Raw genomic sequence first — 20960 nt, forward strand, 5'->3', positions numbered from 1 at the left:
CCAGGCTACCAGCTGATGCTTCTCAAAGCTTAATGTGAATACAGATCACTTGGGGAGAGAGAGGGAGACCAGGTCCTGACTTAGTTGGCCTGGGCTGTGTCAGAGAGTCTGAGTTTCTTTCTTTCTTTTGGCCTGCCCACAGTGCTTGCAGGATCTTAGTTCCCCCATCTGGGGTGGAACCCATGCCCCCTGCAGTGGAAGTGCACCTTCCTAACCACTGGGCCACCAGAGAAGTCCCAGAGTCTGCCTTTTGAACAAGCTCCCAGGTGAGGCCGATGCTGCAGGCCTGGGGGGCCACCTTAAGCATCGGGGCCTGGCCCACATGATTGGCTGGGGAACAGAGGCACTTGGGGTCCAGGTGTGAGTGGCCATCATCAGGGGTATAAGACGGTGGGTGGTGCCTGCCCAGGAGTCACAGTGGGTGGGAGTGGCTTTGTGGGCACCATGGGGCCACGCTCTAGGCTCTTCCTCTGCTTTCTGCTCTGGGGAAGCACAGAGCTCTGCAGCCCCCAGCCCTTCTGGGATGATGAAACTGAGCGCTTCAGGCCATCGAAGCCACCCACAGTGATGGTGGAGTGTCAGGAGGCCAAGCTGGTGGTCACGGTCGACAAAGACCTTTTCGGCACCGGGAAGCTCATCCGGCCTGCGGACCTCACCCTGGGCCCCGACAACTGTGAGCCGCTGGCCTCTGGGGACACGGATGGCGTGGTTAGGTTTGTGGTCGGGCTGCACGAGTGTGGCAACATCTTGCAGGTGAGGCTTGGCCCCACCTCGGCAGCCCCGGCTTTGGTGGGATGACATGGGAGGGGGCCAGTGATGCAGAGTGTGGGGGCAAGGTGGGGCTAGGGTGGATCCCTTTCATTAGGGGGAGCTGGGTGGGTGGAGCCGCTGAGACCTGAAGCTGGGCCTTGGTGGCGCTGGGGTGAGGGAGTTCCTGCCTCTGGGTGCCAAAGTTGGGGAAGTGGGGTGGAGACCAGAGGTGGCAGACTTTGCACCAGACCGGGCACCCCCACTCTGATTTCTGAGGACTTCTGAACCCCTAGGGGGCAACCAGAAGACAGTCAACATGGGTGGCGGGGGGTGCGTGATGGGTTACTCTGCAGGTAATTCAGCGCTTTCATGGGGCCCTAGAAACTTGTATGGAAGAGGTGAATTTTGAAACCTCAGAAAGCCCAAAAGTCATCACAGGAAAAAACTATTTTGGCGTCCCTCATTCATGTTAATGGCTTTGAAGCCTTGAGTTGAAAGTGGTTTGAGGGCAGGGTCAAAGGGCATCGTGGTTAAAGAGGCTCAAAGTGTGGCTCCTATGGGGGCAGTCTCAAATGGGGGTGTGTGTGCAGGGGGAAAGCTGAGTAATTCAGGCCAGATCGTCCCCCAAGAGGAGGGGCAGAGCCTCGGTAGGAGGGCCCTCCTAGCAAGGGCCAGGGCACTGGCCCAGCGGGTGCACAATTCCTGGATCAACTTCCTGCTGCCCCTCAGAGGGTCTGTCCTCCCCTCCCTTACGCCCCCCACCCAGCTGGCCCTTGGACTCTGGTCTCAGTTTGGCTAGGGGCAGGGCAAGTTCAGCTCCTGGAGTCCTCCTTGGGGGCTCTGGTCTCCGGGTGGTCCCTAGGGCTGGACTTGAAGCCACCTGGACCTCATTTCCCTGGGGAGAGCTTAGGCAAGCCAGAGCTGCTCAGAGTTAAGTAAATTATCCTAACCTAGTAACTCCCAGTCTTAGGGCATCAGAGTCACCCGGGGAGTGGTTAGAACTCTTCATCCCCATATTCCATCTGAAATTGGGATGGAAGTGGGGGCAGACGTCAGTATCTGTAAGATCCACCATGGAGCACAGCTGGGCAGCTTGCCCGGTCTCACCAGATGAGAATCACGTGGGGTTCCGGCGGCTTGCGGGCACCATGCTTGCTTTAATGATGCTCCACTGTCCTGACATTCTTTCCTGTTGGACAAGGAGCCCCACATTTTCCCTTTGCACCGGGTTCCACAAAAATGCAGCTTCTCTACCTGGGGACTCGCTAATGGACAGCTAGGACTCTCCTCTGAAGTTTGAGCGATAAGGGCAGGCTGGGCAGCTGCTCACTGGGAGGGGGGTGTTGGGAGGGGATGCAAATTGCCCAGCAGCACCTGCTGGTGCTCTTCCGGCCTTGGGCAGCCACAAAGCCAGCTTCCCCCTCTGAGATGAGCGTGAGAGTCAGAAGGAGGAGGGTGAGTTAGGTGGTCACCGCTGTGGCAGTGAGTTGAAATTCCTGGAACTTTCTAGCCTCTTCCTAGGGGTTTTCTTGGCCCCCAGGCCTTCCCCTGGAAAAGGAAACAGTGTATGTGTCTCGGGGTGGGGGGCAGCAGCTTGAGACAGGAGCTCGCACCCAAGGCCTCTGGTCACAGGGCTTTGCTTGCTGGTGACACGGAGCTGATCCAGACCCCCTGGGCAGTGTCCCTATTTTGCAGTGAAACCAGGTGTGAAGCGGGCGCCTGTGCAGGCGCTCCCACAGGTCAGCGAGTGGGCTTTGAGCCCAGGGCCTGTGGGCTCTCCACTTCCAGCAGCCCCGGCCCCCCAGTCCCTTGCCAGGCACACCTGGGGCAGATGATGCTGGTAGAGTTAACCCCTTCCTTTCCCTCAGGTGACCGACAATGCCCTGGTGTACAGCACCTTCCTGCTCCACAACCCCCGCCCTTCGGGAAACCTGTCCATCCTGAGGACTAACCGCGTGGAGGTCCCCATCGAGTGCCACTACCCCAGGTCTGTGTGGCCGCCCCTGGCCCAGAGGCCCCTCGGCAAGCATGTCAGCCTCCTGGTAGCACCTGGCAGTGAGGCTGTGAGGACGGAGGAAAGGCTGGGGCTGTCGTCGCTGCCCTCAGTCCTGGTGGGGGTGGGCGTGGCCCTGCGGCCTCTGCTCAGAGCCCCTGAAACTGGTCGGCCCACAGCTGCCTCCTGGGGGAAGCTGCAGGGCTGCCCCGCCCCCTCAGTTCAGAAAGGCTCGCTTGGTAGAGGCAGAGGTGGGGTCCAAGCTCTGACCTTGACCATCACAACCTGCACTCTGTAGCTGAGTGAGGGTGGGGGAGGCCCCAGCACGAAGCACGAGCCTGTGACCTTGGAGCATCAAGGGTTGGGGACCGGGTGACTGGCTTACAACTACAAGGCCTGGCCCTGTGTGCTGGGTTGAGTGCAAAGTAAAAGTCGCTCAGTCGTGTCCAGCTCTATGCGACCCCATGGACTGTAGCCCACCAGGCTCCTCTGTCTATGGAGTTCTCCAGGCAAGAATACTGGAGTGGGTTGCCATTCCCTTCTCCAAGAGATCTTCCCAACCCAGCAATCAAACCCAGGTCTCCTGCATTGCAGGCGGATTCTTTGAGCCATCAGGGACGTCTAGGAAGGCTTTGAACTTGACTCTGATCTGGGAGGGGAGATGGTGTTGATACGATGAAGGAACAAGGCATGTGTGGAAGGGCCTCTCCGGACAAGATGCGGGGGGGCGGTGCTCAGGCAGGTGGGCAGACACACCCAGAGGAGGACAGTGTCTCTAGTAGGGCCCAGAGCCACAGGCCAGGTGTGGGCAGCTGCTCGTCTCTTCCTAGGCAGGGCAATGTGAGTAGCTGGGCCATCCAGCCCACCTGGGTGCCATTCAGGACCACGGTGTTCTCGGAGGAGAAGCTGGTTTTCTCTCTGCGCCTGATGGAGGGTAAGCAAGGTGGGCTGGGACGGGTCAACTGTTGGGGGGGCAGAGCTCCGGCAGGCTCTCACCCCCGGCGTGCCTTGCAGAGAACTGGAGCGCCGAGAAGATGACGCCCACCTTCCAGCTGGGAGACAGAGCCCACCTCCAGGCCCAAGTCCACACCGGCAGCCACGTGCCCCTGCGGCTGTTCGTGGACCACTGCGTGGCCACGCTGACGCCTGACTGGAGCACCTCCCCTTACCACACCATTGTGGACTTCCACGGGTGAGGCTGGCCTGCCTCTCCAGGAGACCCTTCTGGGATGTGACCTGTGTCACCTTCCTCTATCTCTAACTGTGTTTTACTTGTTCTCTTCAAAGTTGTCTCGTTGATGGTCTCACCGATGCCTCGTCTGCTTTCAAAGCACCCAGACCCAGACCGGAGATCCTCCAGTTCACAGTGGACATGTTCCATTTTGCTAATGACTCCAGAAACATGGTAATGGCTTAATAGCCTGGAATAAGCCTGAACTCTTAGGGTCAGGCGGACCAGGCTTCCTAAGCTGGTGCGGTCACTCACGAGCTGTTCCCTTAAGCAGTGATCTGATTAGTTCTGCCCTATCCTAGTAACTTAGCAAGTAGATAAAGCCATGATCTCCAGTGAGATCTTTGGGAACACATAGGCCTTAAGAGAGGGGTAGAAAATCTATGTGGGTTGGAGTGAGAAAATCCACGAAGGATGGAATAATGAGTCAGGGATCCTGGAAACGGAACAAGGTAGAGCTGGAACCCAGGAGACTCAGCTGACAGTTCACATCAGATGCTGATACTGCATCAGCAATGCAATATCTGGTGACCAGGTCACTGACATTATCCTCACCAAGGTCAGCAGGACTGGAACCCAGATGGGCTGAGTAAAGGAGTTCATCAGAGCAGGTGGCAGCCTTTCTGGAGGATTTCTAGAAGGGGCAAGGGAAGCAGGTACGAACTTTTCATACTAGTTAGCCTCTCAAACTCGAACATAGGCTAGATCAGTGGCTGCTTGAACCCTGGTTTACCAGCATCACCTGGTGGGTTGAACTAGATCACTGAGCCCATACCCTCCAGGGTTTGGTTCCATAGACCTGGAGTGGAGCCTGGCACCTGCATTCCTAACAAGTCTTCAGGTGCTGTTGATGAACCACTAAGCTAGGAAGCTCAGCTTGACACTAAAGGGGGCGAGGCGGGAGGGAGCTAAAATTTGGACCCCATGTGATGACCGTGGCAGGAAGAATAGGTGGGACTGGCAGCTAGCCAGAAAGTGCTGGTAGAATCTTACAAACCAAGACGCTTTTATTTTTCAAATATTTTATTTTTGGCTGTGCTGGGTCTTCGTTGTGGGCTCTAGAGTAGGGGGCTTGGTAGTTGCGGCACACCGGCTTGGTTGCCCCGCAGCGTGTGGGACCTTCCCCGACCAGGGATCAAACCCGTGTCCCCTGCATTAGCAGGTAGATTCTTAACCGCTGCACCACCAGGGAAGCCCTCAAGTAGCTCTTAAGTGCATTTTCCTGAGATAGGAATGGAAGGATGGGAATTCGGGATAGCTGGTCAGGAAGGAACAGTGATTAAAGCAAGGATTTCCAGCTCTGGCTCTTGCACTAACCACCTGGAAAGATCATCAAAATACTGATTTAATCAGCCCATATATTTTCACTCAACTGGGGTGGGGTCTGACATGAACTTTCCCATTCCATTAAAATCTGCAAATACGTGGAGAAAGGATTTCAAAGCAAATAGCTACGTACCTACCATCTAGGTTCTGTTAGTGTTTTATGCCATGCCTAGTCACTGGTCTCTATTTACAAATGCATCAAAAACCACTTTTAAGTTCTCTAACAAGCAGCTAGGCTTACAGAGCACTGAGCCAGAGGCCTACGTGGCTGGGTGGCATTGAGAGGCGAGCAATGGGAAATTTGTAGATGAGCACACAGATGCTACTTCACCTTGCCTGAGAACAGGGGTGCTTTGCTACAGCCGGTGATGAAAGGTGCAACCGAAGCTACTGGGTGTTGTCCTGAAGCTTTGTAATCGCAGGTCGTGTGTTTGAATGGGGCTGGGGAGAAAGACGAGATGAGGGAAGGGTCCTAGTCCCCATATCGATGACCTTGTGGGTCTTAAGGTAGAAGATTCTGTTGGGGTAGGGTGTTGACCTCACAGGTGGTCCAGTGGAAGGAGACGAGGCTTCACACAGGTGCTGGCCATCACGGGCGACACCTGAGGCAGCATCTGCATATCTGAAGATGGGATGGTACCTAAAGACCAGAGGAGGATCCTGATCAAGGGAAGGCAGCCTGAACTCTGGGAGAGCTCTCCCTCAAAGGTGGGCAGGTGGCTGGGCCAGCTGTGGCTCGAGTACAGGGGAGATGGACTCTTACTCAACAGCTAATGAGGAACCGCTCCGGGGATCTGAGGCCCCAGTTAGCATCATCTGGGAAGAAGCTGAGGCTCAAGGCAGTTCCCTTCCTGGAATAGGGATGCTAAAGGACCAGGAAGCGCTTCTCTGGGTTGTGAGAAGGGGTGGAGTCAGATAGACAATCGGGAGTGCAGCCTGGCTGATTCAAGTTTCCCAAAGGGTTTCCCTGCTGGTGCATTCAGCCACTAGATGGTGGCCACAGCTTGTGGTTCTGTACGCCGAAGGCTTCAGGACAGGTAGCTGGTGGTCAAGTGCCTTGGCAGGGCGTGTGTGGGGTGTGGGACCCCCAGAGTATGAGGGGGACCTCTGGTTGTGGATCCCTCTACCAAGTAGGCCCTGGGCTGACCTGAGCTCTGGTCTTGTCAAAATTCCTCCCATTCCAGCAGCCAAGTTGGATTTTGTTCCCACTGGGCTTGATTCCCTGTTCCTAAGGTTTTGATTTAATGAGGCCCTGGGGGTGAGACACGGCTGAGATTGGAGAAGTGTGAGAGAGTCTAGGAATAAAGCTGATGGGTTGGGTTCTAATTCAGAATCCAATTTGCAACTTGCTCTGGACTTGTAGGCAAGCTGATCTCTGAATCTGCATCCTCTTGTCTCTAAAGTGGGCTTCCCCCGCCTCAAAGGCTAAGGGTTATTGTAGAACTGGCTTACCAGTCACTGAGCTGCCTAGAACTTTGGTAATAGCTGCTCTTATTTCCAGATATATATCACCTGCCACCTGAAGGTCACTCCGGTTGACCGAGTCCCGGACCAACTAAACAAAGCCTGTTCCTTCAGCAAGTCCTCCAACAGGTAAGGAGACCAGACTGGGGTGGAAGACCAGCCACCCTTGCTCATGCTGATTTTTCCCCAATGTGCTCACTATTAGCAAACTGCTTCCTGCAGGCAGCACAGCTGTCTAACTTCCTGTATTTCACTCGCAGGTGGTCCCCGGTTGAAGGCCCCACTGACATCTGCCGATGCTGTAGCAAGGGGCGCTGCGGCATTTCAGGCCGTTCCATGAGGCTGTCCCACCGGGAGGGCAGGCCTGTTCCCCGAAGTCGCAGGCACGGTAGGTCTCGGGAGGTCCCTCCCCTCAGAGGCACCAGCTGTTGCCTTAGGGTGACAGTCCTTTTCTTGTTCCCCATTTAAAGCTGCTTAGCCCTAGGGGATGGCTTCCTGGGTGGCGCTAATGGTAAAGAAACTGCCTGCCAAAGCAAGAGACATAAATGATATGGATTCTATCCCTGGGTGGGGGAAGATCCCCTGGAGAAGGGCATGGCAACCCACTCCAGTATTCTTGCCTGGAGAACCCTTGGGCAGAGGAGCCTGGCGGGCTATAGTCCATGGGCTCCCAAAGAGTCGAACCCTACTGAAGGGACTTAACATGCATTTCGAGGGGATACCATCTCAGAGCTAAGTGGGAGAGGCTCCAAGCCCCCACCTGATGTTGGCCAGGGCCATTCTGCAGTCATCCTGGGATCCTGACACAGTCAGGGGGTTATTGTTAAGTTTCTCAGTCGTGTCCAACTCTTTGCAACCCCATGGACAATAGCCCGCCAGGCTCCTCTGTCCATGGGATTTCCCAGGCAAGAATACTGGAGTGGGTAGCTGTGCCTTCCTCCAGGGGGTCTTCCTAACCCAAGGATTGAACCCATGTCTCCTGCGTTGGCTAGAGATTCTTCACTGCAGAGCCACCAGGGCAGCCCATAATCCTGGGTCCGGGAGACTAATGCAGCAGCTAGAACTAAACCTACCGGTTCAGCCCGTTGAGCAGAACAAACCCCTCACCCGATTCCTGGCTCGGGGACTCGGGTAACCCTCGGATGTCTTGTCTTTCAGTGACGGAGGAAGCAGATGTCACCGTGGGGCCGTTGATCTTCCTGGGGAAGATGATTGACCGTGGCGTGGAAGGGCCCACCTCCTCTCCCCCTCTGGTGATGCTGGGCTTAGGCCTGGCTACTGTGACCTTGACTCTGGCTGCCATTGTCCTGGGTCTCACTGGGAGGCGTCGGGCTGCTTCTCACCCCGTGTGCCCTGTGTCTGCTTCCCAATAAAATAAGAAAGTGAACTCGGTGTGGAGCAGTGACTAGATGGGGGTGAATTGGGAGTGGCTGTGTAGGGGCGGAGAGCAGACAATAACCGAGTCATGGGTTCAAACAGTGAAATCAAAGTACCACTGTGTCTTTAGTGAATCTGTATGGGCTTGTCTGGTGGCTCAGTGGTAAAGACTCCGCCTGCCAATGCAGGAGATGAGAGTTCAATCCCTGGGTTGGGAAGATCCCCTGGAGGGGAGGGTATGGCTGTCCATTCCAGTATTCTCACCTGGAGAATCCCAGAGACAGAGGAGCATGGCGGGCTACAGTTCATGGGGTTGCAAAGAGTCTAACACAACTTGGCGAGTAAACAAAGAGGAGAGAGGCCAGGATTGTTGGTGAAGACAAGCCTGTTTCCTGGCTTTGGGCAACGCGTCCTTCCTTGGGCCAAGGCTCACTTGTTCAGGGGCAATTATAACCCCGTGTCTCCAGTGAACCCAAAATGAGAGATGTTGGGGGCTGAAGTGGGGTGGGCCCTGCCCCACTTCTAGGCTGGCAGAGGGTCCTGGCTCTGGGCCCTGTGGATCTGGTGCAAGAAGTAGGGGCAAGGAGGAAAGGACTTCTAGTCTCTTTCTCTAGTGGCTGACAGAAAGCCACATGTCTGTTGGCTAGAAGCTCGAAGGCCATAGGTGATGGCAGAGGGCAGAGCTCATCTTCAGAGCTGAAGCTGCTGTAGAGGAGCCCCGCTGGGATGTGGGGGTGCTGTGGTCTCGGTTCACTTTAGTCACTCAGTCGTGTCCAACTCTGCGATCCCATGGACTGCGGTATGCCAGGCCTCCCTGTCCATCACCAACTCCCGGAGCTTGCTCAAACTCATGTCCATTGAGTCGGTGATGCCATCCAACCATCTAATCTTCTGTTGTCCCCTTCTCCTCCTGCCTTCAATCTTTCCCAGCATCAGGGTCTTTTCCAATGAGTCAGTTCCTCGCATCAGGTGGCCAAAGTATTGGAGCTTCAGCATCAGTCCTTCCAATGAATATACAGGATTGATTTCCTTTAGGATGGATTGGTTGGATCTCCTTGCAGTCCAAGGGACTCCCAAGAGTCTTCTCCAATGCCACAATTCAAAAGCATTAATTCTTAGGTGCTCAGCTTTCTTTATAGTCCAACTCTCACATCCATACATGACCACTGGAAAAACCAAAGCTTTCACTAGACGGACCTTTGTTGGCAAAGCAATGTCTCTGCTTTTTAATACGCTGTCTAGGTTGGTCATAGCTTTTCCTCCAAGGAGCAAGCATCTAGTCACTAGCTGTGGGTGCTTCAGGGCTTCCTGTGATGGACAGGAGCTGCCTCTCCACCTCCCCCGCTTTCCTCACTCCCTTCACGGGCCACCGCCTCTAGGGCTGCTCAGCAAGAGAAGGGCGCCCAGGAAGCTTGTGGCCCCTCTCCAGGGGAGGTGGCCATGCTCTTTCTGCTAAGGGCTGTGATGTCCCTACCTTGCACTGGCCCTTAGCTGCCTCCAACCTCGTCCCCAGCTGTGACTCCTCACTGGGTGAAGATCACTGTGGAATCCCAGCCTTGCTAGTCACCTGCTGTGAGCCCTGAGCACCCTTGGGGGCCACATGGGGCTGGTTCCAGCTGGGCAGGGCTATTGAGGCATAAACTGATTGGAGCCAATGGCGCTTAAAAACATTCAGAGCAAGAGTTTGTGATTCTGGATCTCAGAAGTAGAGGAAGGCCTAGATCCTTGCTCCTCTCTTGTTGGTTTTCTTTCAGGGTTTTTAAAAATTTGTTTTTGGTTGCACTGGGTCTTCATCGCTGCACACAGGCTTTCTCTAGCTGTGCCAGCGGAGGGCTACTCTCTAGTTGGAGTGCATGGGCTTCTCGTTGCAGTGGCTTCTCTTTTTGTGGAGCGCGGGCTTCAGTAGCTGCCGCGTGAAGGCTCAGTAGTTAGGGCACACGGGCTTAGCTGCTCCACAGCATGTGGAATCTTCTGGACCAAGGATTGAGCCCGTGTTCCCTGCATTGACACACAGATTCTTAATGACTGTACCACCAATGAAGTTCATGTGTTTTTCTTGTTTTGTTTTGTTTTTTATAAACACCACTGGGCATCACCTGGGGATTGTGGGAAAGGCAGAGTTTGGGACCCCATTCCAGACCTAAGACTCTGCGTCTCAACAAAATCCCCAGCTGATTCTGGGCCAAGGGATTTACCTCAAGAAGGAATCTGCCTCCCTTTCTATCAGGTATGCTATATAAGGGGAAAAGAGACTTGGAGTAGGAAGGGTGGGCTTCCTGGAGGTGGTGATCCTGGAGTAAACCCTCAAAGATCAAGCAGGTCCTAGCTGGGCAAAATGGGGAGGTGGGTATGAAGGGAAGAGAGGACAGGGAGAGCATGGGCTCTGATGGATTGGAGGGCCTGGATGTCCAGTAAGGGGGAGAGTAGAGAGGGAGGCCATGTAGGGCTGATGACAGGAAGAAGAGCCACCGAAGGGCCGAGTGCCATGGATGGACTATCCCTGTTGGGGAGATCAACTGAGCAGCGGAGTACGGCCCAGGGGCAGACAGAAAGCCGGCCATGGTCAGGTTGGCAGTTCCCTTCATCTGTAAGATGGCACTGTCTGCAGATTAACAGTGCATTGCTGGAATCCTGGTCAGGACCCCTGGGCCAGGCGACCGGTCTCACATTCCACCTAGCTCCACCCCTGCCTGAGCCCGCTTCCTCCTGCTAAGCTTTATCTTGTTTCAGGTAGGGGAGCTCTCAACTTCAGGGTTATGGGAAGGATTCATGTGACGCTTGGAACACAGTGTGCATTCAGAGCTGTTCTCCAGAAAGATTACTCCCAGGACCCCTGGGGGGCTGTCCCTGCCGCAGACACCTACGGGTTACTTGTCCTCATGGTCCCGGGTATTGCAACATCTCAGGAACTCATCTCTCATTCAGCTTCTGTTGTCCTCAGAGGAAGTGGCTGGGTCTGGTGTGGGGAGGAAGTGTGCTGAGGATGTGACCCTGAGTGTCAGCCCCAGGCAGTTCCCGGGGGGCCTCAGCTCAGTGAGCGGAGACACTGGCCTCCAGCAGTAATGTCAGAGGACCCTGCCTGCCCGCCTCAAGGTGGAGCTTCCTTGGGAAAGGGAGGAAAGTGGCAGGCACGCAGGTCCCTGGTGTTTGTTTGGGGAAGCATCCTATTATATGCTGGGAAACCCTGGGTGAATCAACAGTTTGAAGGTTTAAAACTTCACCCAAAGTCACGCGTAGCACATTCTGGGGGCTCCAGCTGCCCCTTGCTTGCCCTTTTGGGAAATCCCACACACTGTTGCCTGGACCAGCCTGCAGCCCCAGCCCACAGGCATTCCCTGCTGGTAAAACATTTAGAAAAATAAGACCACTTAATCTTAAATTTTTGCCTTCCTGATAGCCAGGGGGAAAAGGGCGACATGAGGTATGTTAAAGAACAATAAAGAAAAAAATCATGATACCACAAATGTAAAATAAAAAAGTGTCGAAGATCTTGTTTTAACTCATTCATTGAGGGTAAGTGCAAGACGTAAAAAAGTGGTTCAAAAGAGAATCAGGAAAAAAAGAAAAAGAAAACAAAAGAGAATTAAAAAAAAAAAAACAGATTTACAAAGGCAAGCAGGAATGCAGACATGAATTTGCTGATAGAGGCAAAAATGGCTTCCACAGACAGAAGTCAATAACATCCCTCTGGATAAGAGTTATTTGTATTACTATCGGTTTTGTAAAAGGAAAGGCACAGATTCAAAGAATCAGGTAACCGAGCGTTTTCTAACACCCTTTCAGATTAACTTTCTGCCTATTTCAAGGTCTTTTGGGGGCTTCCCTGGTGGCTCAGACAGCAAAGAATCTGCCTGTAATACAGAAGACCCAAGTTCAATCCCTGGGTCAGGGAAGATCTCCTGGAGAAGGGAATGATTACCCACTCCAGTATTCTTCCCTGAAGAATCCCATGGAGAGAGGAGCCTGGCGGGCTACAGTTCATGGGGTTGCACAGAGTGGGACACAATTGAGTGACTTTCATTTCACTTTCAACGCCTTCTACAATTTTTCCTGACAGGTGTGAGATTTATCACGTATTTTTTTTCCCAATAGATTCTGAGCAACTCCTAAGGGCTAATGGAAATTTTCAGGAGGAGGTAGGATATCACCAGAAAGATAACCCACTGTCTACCAAGGGACCACCTGCCCTCAGCCTTCAGACTAGGGCACCTGAGTTTGTCCACACATCACAGTGGATCCCTTCTCTTTATCTTTTTTCCCTTTGGCTGCACTGTATGGCATGTGGAATCCTAAGTTCCCTGACCAGGGATTGAACCCATGTCCACAGAAGTGGAAGCTCAGAGTCTTAACAACTGGACTGCCAGAGAAGTCCCTGATCCCTTCTCTCGGGTAACTCAAGATCCCAAATGAATGTAAAAAACAAAATTCAACTGAGTAAATTTAAAGACCTTATTGGCTTCATTCAACAATTCATGAGTTAGGCAGCACTCCGTCTAGCAAATAGAAAGGACCTCCAAACAGCTGTACAAAATGAAAGCCTTTTATAGGCAGAAGAGGGTGGGAAGAGGAAGTTTTGAGCAGAGTGGGTTATTTCAGGGAAAGTTACCCTCCTATTATGGGGCACAAAGTGTCTATGGGGCGAATCACTTCACTGATACGTGCGTGTTCGTCATTCAGTTGTGTCCAACTCTTTGGGACCCCAAGGACTGTAGCCCACCAGGCTCCTCTGTTCATGGGATTCTCCAGGCAAGAATACTGGAGTCGGTAGCCAGGATTCTGGAGATCAATGGGAAGCCTGATCTTGCCATTCCCTTCTCCAGGGGATCTTCCCGATCCAGGGATCAAACCAGGGTCTCCTGCGTTGCAGGCAGATTCTTTACCATCTGAACCACCACTGGTACTTGCTAGGTAATTCCAGATTGACTGGTTAAATGAGAGGCTGGTTAAAGGATTATTTTCCTGGGAGAGGCTGAAACTGCAATTAGTTATTAAGTCTTGGTTTGCTGTTGTGGGGCTTAGCACAAGTGAGTCGATTTTGGGCCTGTTCGATCTCTCTCTCTCTGTTTTCTTTCTCTCTTTTCTCTTTTTCTCTTTCTGACACTAGGGTGCCAGAGCATTACTTTATAATCAAAACAATAACTGTGGAACGGGGGCCAGAGGTCAAGTGTGATTGCTTTGATTTAAAACAAACATCTCCAATGTATTAACTCTGAGTACACATTAGTTATTTCAGACTGGCAGCAAGGGAAGTAGCAAGGACAAAGCAGTTCATCAAATCGTGTTCCAAGGGACTGGGACTTACATAAGACAATGCTTTCGGTGGAGACAGCTTCCCACCTCAGGGCTGCAAAGCCATCATGCTCTTGTAGGCTGTGTAGATCACACCTGGATCCTGAGCCTGCACCATTGCCCAGAGATGCCAAGTGCTGCCTATTAATCAGAAATAATGAGCAAGGCAGCTGTGGCTTCTAATCACACAAGCCCTCCGGAGTATCAGATGGAGGCCAATTAGCTGAGGCACCAGGCAACAAAATTCTGCCTTCCCAAGCAAAACATCAGAAAGGGCTTGATCCCCTCAGCAGCATCCCTGGGCTCTACTGTCTTGCCTTTTCCCGGGTTTACGTTGATCTTTTCTTGCTCCAGGGTGAGCTGGAGGCTGATTCCAGGGTTGGAGCTTTCAGAAGTAGTAAACACTGACACCTGGAGTGGAGTTGAAGGACTTTATTTTTTTGGCCACATCACTTGACATGTGAGATCTTAGTTCCCTGCCAGGGGTTGAACTGGTTGCCTCCCGGAGTAGACGGTCAGAGTCTTGACGACTGGACCACAAGGGAAGTCCGACCATTAATTAATTTATTTTTAGGCTATTTTATTTCTTTTGGCCACACCCCTTGGCATTGGGCTCTTAGTTCCCCAAGCAGGGATCGAACCTGCACCCCCTCCATTGGAAGTGCAAAGTCTTAACCACTGGACCACCAGGAAAGTTCCCCTTACCCCGACTTTATTTTTTAATCTAAGTTCCTTTGGCCACCACCACTCCCCCACCTATGGCCACCTCACTCATTCTCAGCTGCTTGTGTGCGTGCGTGCTGAGTTGCTTTGGTCGTGTCTGACTCTGTGCGACCCCATGGACTGTGGCCAATCTCCTCTGTCCATGGGATTCTCCAGGCGAGAATAGTGGAGTGGGTTGCCATGCCTTCCTCCAGGGGATCTTCTTGACCCAGGGATCGAACCCGCATCTCTTATGTCTCCTGCATTGGCAGGCAGGTTCTTTACCATTAGTGCCACCTGGGAAGCCCCTCCATTGCTTAGGAACCCTCAAAGGTCTGTGGGAGGCACAAATGCCGGTCTCTGAGACATTAGAAAAAAAGTCTTTCCTTCTGGGCAGATGATTAAGGACAGACCGTCTGCCAGGAATGTTTCAGCTCCCACAGGGCATACCTAACCTACCCTACTGTGTGCGTGTGTCGGGGGGAAGTCTCATATTTTTGTGATAGAAAAAATTAGCAGTGAAAATTGGCATTTCCATCTCCAGGGGATATTCCTAACCGAGGGATCGAGCCTGTGTCTCCTGTGTCTCCTGCATTACAGGCAGATTTTTTACCGCTGAGCTATCAGGGAAGCCCGAATATATAGTAAATAAAATAAAAATCTTCAGCTCATCTGTTACCTTCTTGGAACATCTTAGGTTTCCTTACAGAAAAATCTCTGCTGACAAGCCTGTGTGTGCATTTTAAACACACACATACACACACACCAGTATTCACTGCAGACTATTTACAATAGCCAGGACAGAGAAGCAACCTGACTGTTCATTGACAGAGGAATGGATAAAGATGTGGTACCCACTTACAGTGGAATAGTGTGCTCTGTGCTCAGGCATTCAGTTGTGTCCTATCCTTTGGAGCCCTTTGGACTGTAGCCTGCCAGGCTCCTCTGTCCATGGGATTTTTTGGGTAAGATTACTGGAGTGGGTTGCCATTTTCTCCTCCAGGGGATCTTCCCAACCGAAGGATCAAACCGGCATGTCTTGCATCTCCTGCAATGCAGGCAGATTCTTTACCCACCAAGCCATCAGGAAAGCCCAGTTGAATATTACTCAGCCACAAAAAAGGATGAAATAATGCCATTTGCAACATGGATGGACCCAGAGATTGTCATACTGAGTGAGGTAGGTCAGACAAATATATGATATAGCTTATATGTAGAATCTAAAAAATGGCACTAAGGAACTTATTTATACAACAAAAATAGAGTCACAGATGTAGAAAACAAACATGGTTATATGGGGAGGGGTGAAGGGGGCATAAATTGGGAGGTTGGGATTGACATATACATACCAGCATATATAAAATAAATAGCTAATAACCTACTGCATAGCACAGGGAACTCAATACTCTGTAATGACCTATATGGGAAAAGACTCTGAAAAGAATGAATATATGTATGTGAATAGCTGATTCACTTTGGTGTGTACCTGCAGCTAACAAAATATTGTAACTCAACTACACACCAATAAACACACACACACACAAATAAGTACCTACTCTACTATAACCCTCTGCTCTGAGAGCTCCTTTTTTACTTAACACTAGATCTCAGCTCGGAGAAGGCAATGGCACCCCACTCCAGTACTCTTGCCTGGAAAATCCCATGGGCAGAGGAGCCTGGTAGGCTGCAGTCCATGGGGTCGAGAAGAGTCAGACACGACTGAGCGACTTCACTTTCACTTTTCACTTTCATGCATTGGAGAAGGAAATGGCAACCCACTCCAGTATTCTTGCCTGGAGAATCCCAGGGATGGGGGAATCTGGTGGGCTTCCATCTACGGGGTCTCACAGAGTCGGACATGACTGAAGTGACTTAGCAGCAGCAGCAGCAGCAGCAGATCTCAGCTACCAGTTCCGTCAGCACCTGTGAGTCTTCCTCATCCTTTCTGCCTAGCATCCCAGGGTCATTTAACCAGCCTCCTTCTGCTGCGTGTATTGGCTTCAAGTTCAGTTTGCAAGTGGTCCATCCAGTTTCCCTCATTTCCAGCTTCTCGAGGGACATCTTGCTGTGACCTCAGGACACAGCACACTTACTTTCTCCTGCCTAAAAACTCAGAGTCCCTGTCCCCACTTTCTCCTGCCTAAAAACTCAGAGTCCCTGTCCCCACTTTCTCCTGCCTAAAAACTCAGAGTCCCTGTCTCCCCTTCTCCCTCTTGCTGCTGCCCTATTTTGCCTCTTTTCACAACCGGAACTCTTCATTTTTCCCCAAATAAAAATAGTCTTTCCTTTCAGGTTATAAAAATGGAAACTATTCTTTGGGACACACTCAAATGTTACAGGAAAAGTACAAAGAAAGTGACTATCACCTGCTATTCCCACCTTTCGGAGGTCACCGGGTTGGCTCTCGTCCTCCAAAGAGCAGGCGGCCACGGGCATCCTTATGGAGATGGCGTCATCCCCCCTGTGCGGGTTTATCCTCTTCGGTCCTCTCAATCCCCCCCTCACATGTGTGGAACACAAAGATGGCTCTTGGAAGAGCCGCCTGTACTCCCAGGCGTTCCTAACCTCCATGACTTCAATTCCTGTCTCTCAGTGGAAACCGCTGTGCGGTCACTAATGGCCTTCCTGTGCTAAGTCAGAAGTTTGGGACTTTTCTGAATGTCAGCCGGTTGACTGAAAAATGAGGGAGCCCCAGATAGGGAAGCAGGAGCCCTGGGTTCTGGGATTGGCTCCCCACCCGGGGACCAGCAGGTTGGGTCTCTCAGAACTGTCTGCCATCACTGAGCACCCCCTTCATGGGACCCTTGTCTTGGATCTAAGCCATCATGCGCACCCCGTGTCCCCAAGTCCAGCCTCTTCCCCAGACATTTCTGCCTCTCATCTGTTCTTCAGAAGTCAGCATTCCTCAGGGAATACCCTGGCAGTCCAGTGGCTAGGACCCCACAGTCCTGCATGCTGTGGGGAGAGGTCCAAAAAAAAAGGGAATAACATCCATCTCGTTGAGAGGATTCACTGAGGTGACGCATGTCCAGTGCTCAGCACCTACTAGGTGCCTTAGACGTCCTGTGGATGATTATGGCTCAGGTAACTGAGGCTCTGAGAGGGGAAGGGACGTGTCCTATTCTAATCTGTAGCCACTTCAGGCATCTAGTATAAATCGCAGGTAAAACGCTACCCTTCATTCCTCTATGGAGAGCTGGCTCTGGGCATAACTGGGAGACCCTGATGTCGATGCCTTCCTAGGCTCAAGACCAGTGTCCTCTAAGTCAGCTCCCGGGCGGTAAGAGGTCCTGCCCTAGGGTACCAGAAACTAGGCCTGCTGCAGGTACTCCTTCTCTTCCTTCACTAGTTTTGATTAGATTATGTAAAGATATTCAATTAGAGTCCAAGATTCAGAGAACTCTGAACCCCCTGGAACTGTATGTAAAATGTACGTGTGTATACGTGTGAATGTATCCGAGCATTTTTCTGGGAACAACTTTCTTTAGCTTTGTAAAGGAAGTCTGTGATCCAAAATATTAATCATTAGCCTGGTTTAAGCCTCATCACTTTTGACCTGGACTACAGCCTAAGCCTCCAAACTGGTCGCCCCACTCCTTTCTCAATCCTCCACCCACCACAAGGGTATCCTTCTAAAGTGCAATGCTGCCTCTCTTTCCCCTGCTTAAATCCTTCCATTGACTCCAGTGCACTAAATTTCTTGCGTGATATTTAGAGTCCTTCATAATCTCACCCAGCCATTTTCCCATATCCTGCCACACCCTGATCCATTTTCTCTGTCCTCACCCCATCCATGTACCTATTCTCTGCCTTGGCTACACAGAACATTTCATAGCTTCCTGAATGCATCAGGCACTTTCTCATCTCTCATCCTTTGCAAATCTTTCCCTGTATTCCATTTGACAAACCCCTATTCAGGCTTCAAAATCCAATTCTAGTGTCACCTCCCTTGCAATGTCTTCCTGACATCCCCTCTTCCTGCAATTAGGCACCCCTTCTATGCTCTTACTCCTTTATCACATTTATCACACTAGATTGCAGTTGCGTGTTTAAGTGTTTGTCACCCAAGTAGGTATGAAGCTCTCCTGGAATGCACCCAAGTAGGTACAAAGCTCTTTTTTTCTTAGAAGAAAACCTATGACCAACCTAGGCAGCATATTAAAAAGGAAAGACATTACTTTGCCGACAAAGGTCGGTCTACTCAAAGCTATGGTTTTTCCAGTAGTCACGTATGGATGTGAGAATTGGACCATAAACAAAGCTGAGCGCTGAAGAATTGATGCTTTGGAGCTGTGGTGTTGGAGAAGAATCTTGAGAGTCCCTTGGGCAGCAAGGAGATCAAACCAGTCAATCCTAAAGGAAATCAGTCCTGAATATTCATTGGAGGGACTGATGCTGAAGCTGAAGCTTCAATACTTTGGCCACCTGATGCGAAGAGTTGACTCATTGAAAAGACCCTGATGCTGGGAAAAATTGAAGGCGGGAGAAGGGGACACAGGATGAGATGGTTGGATGGCATCACCGACTCAATGGACATGAGTTTGAGTAAACTCCGGGAGTTGGTGATGGACAGGGAAGCCTGGCGTGCTGCAGTCCATGGGATCGCCAAGAGTCGGACACAACTGAGCGACTGAACTGAACTGAACCGAACAGGTGCACTTCGGGCTCGGCCCCGCCCCCCTGCTGCCCCGCCGGAACTACGTTTCCCAGAAGGCCCAGCGTCTTGGGCATGCGCACTGGAACCCGAGGAAGCTGCGACGCCGAGTTTCACTCAGGCTGCCTCCTCGTTAGAGTGGGAGCTACAGCCGGAGCAGTGCCCAGGCCGAAGCGGAGCTGCCGTCTGAGCCTGGCGGTGTCCTCCGCTCGCCTGCCTCGCTCTCTTCAGTCTCGGTGAGAGGGGCGGCCCGGGCCACCTGCTCGTCGCCTAGGGCTGGGGTCCCGGGGACGCGGGGGAGACCTAGCTGAGCTGGGACCGGAAGGGGGCGGGCGTGGGCGTGAGGGAGGGTTGGGCCGGGCTGGAGAGGCGCTCCGGGGTGAGGTCCCAGGGGGATTGCGGGGACCGGGCTCCGGGTGGAGGTCCCCGGGGGCGGGAGTTGAGGGCATTGAGAGACGCCCGCAGAGCTTTAGGACCGGACGGGGTGGGGAGCGGGAACGCCGAAGGGCTGGCAAGGGGAGGGGCGCAGACCCTGAGAGTTTGGCCCGTCGGGAGGAGAGTACCCTTTCGCACAGGATCCGGAGGAGGCGGCGGCGGGGCCACCGGGCTGCCCTAGTGAGGGTGTGGGTCCTGCTGGGATCTGCCTCCGGGTGGACGGGTCCCTGGAGCCGGGGGCTGTACTTCTGAGGAGTTCGCTTAACTAACTCCGCTCTCTTCTTCTCAAGTAAGGTCCGCCTTCCAGGAAGTGCCTCTTTTCTGGGACCCTGGCTCACTTTTGCGGGGTGCCAGTAGCTTACGCTGTGAAGAGGACTTAGAAGACTTCCCTCCCCCTTTGCCCCAGAAACTACCCTTTCTCAAGTCAGCTACTGTCCTCCACACTGGTTCCTCTTCCCTAAGTGCCAGTAGCGGTGGAAATACTGTGTGCATAGACGCTTGGCCGCTTAAGAAACTCAAAATATTTCTGCGTGCTGTCGTAGCTCGTCTAGAGTTCTAGAAGGTGGTCTTTCTGGTAATCAGGCTTTACTTAAACCATCTGGGTAACTATAGCTAGGCTTCTTGTTCATTCACTGTGTGACCTTGGCAAACTTTTATGTTCTGTGGTTTGTCGATTTCTTGGATGCTCACAAAGCAAACTGGCTTACAAAATCCTTTCAGGCCTTTCTGTGGAAGGGCTTTTTTTTTTTTTCTTCCCCTAACTAGCCCCTTGATTATTGAGTGGGCAGAGGGAGACTACTGTACCTTCTGCTGTGCCCAGGCTGTTGGAAAATAAATCTGGTGGTTTCCAGTCCCCAGCCACAGCACACAGACCCAACATCTGTGCATTCGTTTTCACTAACTGCTGTTTCCCAATTTAAAACCCGATCGTCTTCTTCCTTGTTGGCAAAGGTGCCTTGGAATTTGTGTCGCTGAGTCAGCAAGCCTTTCAGATTTGCCCGGTTTTTGTTGTTTGCGTTTTCTATCAAGATGGGAATCCACACAAGTCATTCCTCCTAAGGATCTGGTATCTTCATCAAGAAGGCACGGTTTGTGCCAGCTCTCCACAGAGAAAAGGTGAGAGCCACAGGGACTTCACGTCGCTGCTTTTCCAATCTGGTTTTCAGTAGAGAAAGTGCAGACTGGGGAGGGGGAAATTTGAGGTCCCCAGGATGAAAGTGAGCCCTGGGAGTGGATTGTTGATTGCCTCCTGTCTCAGATAAATTCAGGTGGCTTCTTGCCAACAGCTTCTCCTGTTTAACCAGTCTTAGAAGCTACTTTCTGTTTTCACACATGCATTATGAGATGAAGGACACGAGTCAGGATTTCTGCATCGAAAATTTTAATTTCCTTGGTCACTTGAACCTTTACTGGGTGCTTCCTTTTGGTCAGGCCCCCTGCTCGGTGCTGAGCGTGCAGTGACCAGCCACAAAAGCTCTGTCTTCCAGGAGCTCATCATTCAGTGGGAAAGGTAAAGAAACCATAGACAGCAACAAAGCATTGTCGGTGTGATACATATGGAGGAGTGGGTAATCACAGGCAGAGCCCACCCCACCCCCACCCTTGCCCAGAAGGGAAGGTCCAGAAGGCTTCGAGAACGTGAGAGCCAAAGTGAATTGTGAAGAAGGAGTAGGACCCAGGAAGTATGGGACAAGCCAGGCAGAGGAGTCAGTAAATGCAAAGTTGTGAAGAGACCCGGC

At 52.2% G+C, this 20960-nt stretch overlaps 2 protein-coding genes and 1 non-coding gene across 6 annotated transcripts in view; 2 read left to right on the forward strand and 1 right to left on the reverse strand.

Moving 5' to 3' along the window:
• The first annotated feature begins 383 nt into the window (after window positions 1–383).
• Window positions 384–8151, forward strand: ZP3 (zona pellucida glycoprotein 3). The gene is made up of 8 exons (XM_055562082.1): window positions 384–753; window positions 2619–2737; window positions 3574–3677; window positions 3758–3935; window positions 4031–4148; window positions 6802–6893; window positions 7025–7152; window positions 7923–8151. The coding sequence occupies exons 1-8, from the start codon at window positions 445–447 to the stop codon at window positions 8135–8137; spliced, it is 1263 nt and encodes a 420-aa protein (XP_055418057.1). The 5' UTR covers window positions 384–444; the 3' UTR covers window positions 8138–8151.
• A 5899-nt stretch (window positions 8152–14050) lies between these two features.
• On the reverse strand, window positions 14051–14123 carry TRNAG-UCC (transfer RNA glycine (anticodon UCC)). The gene has a single exon. It is a non-coding gene; the product is annotated as a tRNA-Gly (tRNA).
• A 4762-nt stretch (window positions 14124–18885) lies between these two features.
• DTX2 (deltex E3 ubiquitin ligase 2) overlaps window positions 18886–20960 on the forward strand; it is a 36093-nt gene continuing 34018 nt past the window's right edge. For 2 of the 4 annotated variants that reach the window (XM_055561615.1, XM_055561619.1), the window contains exon 1: window positions 18886–19022. The gene's annotated coding sequence lies outside the window, so the exon portion shown is untranslated. Of the gene's footprint in view, window positions 19023–19147; window positions 19166–19985; window positions 20338–20960 lie in introns of those variants that run through there. The other 2 variants (XM_055561618.1, XM_055561617.1) reach the window with 2 other exon arrangements.

Source organism: Bubalus kerabau, chromosome 23, assembly GCF_029407905.1.
Source record: "Bubalus kerabau isolate K-KA32 ecotype Philippines breed swamp buffalo chromosome 23, PCC_UOA_SB_1v2, whole genome shotgun sequence".
Classification (NCBI taxonomy): domain Eukaryota; kingdom Metazoa; phylum Chordata; class Mammalia; order Artiodactyla; family Bovidae; genus Bubalus; species Bubalus kerabau.

What these genes read in the sequence shown, in the direction of transcription:
- ZP3 (XM_055562082.1), top strand. Translation starts at nt 445, where the DNA reads ATGGGGCCACGCTCTAGGCTCTTCCTCTGCTTTCTGCTCTGGGGAAGC. An exon ending in AGTGTGGCAACATCTTGCAG is followed by an intron (nt 754 to 2,618) that starts GTGAGGCTTGGC and finishes CCTTTCCCTCAG; the next exon opens with GTGACCGACAATGCCCTGGT. An exon ending in ATCGAGTGCCACTACCCCAG is followed by an intron (nt 2,738 to 3,573) that starts GTCTGTGTGGCC and finishes GTCTCTTCCTAG; the next exon opens with GCAGGGCAATGTGAGTAGCT.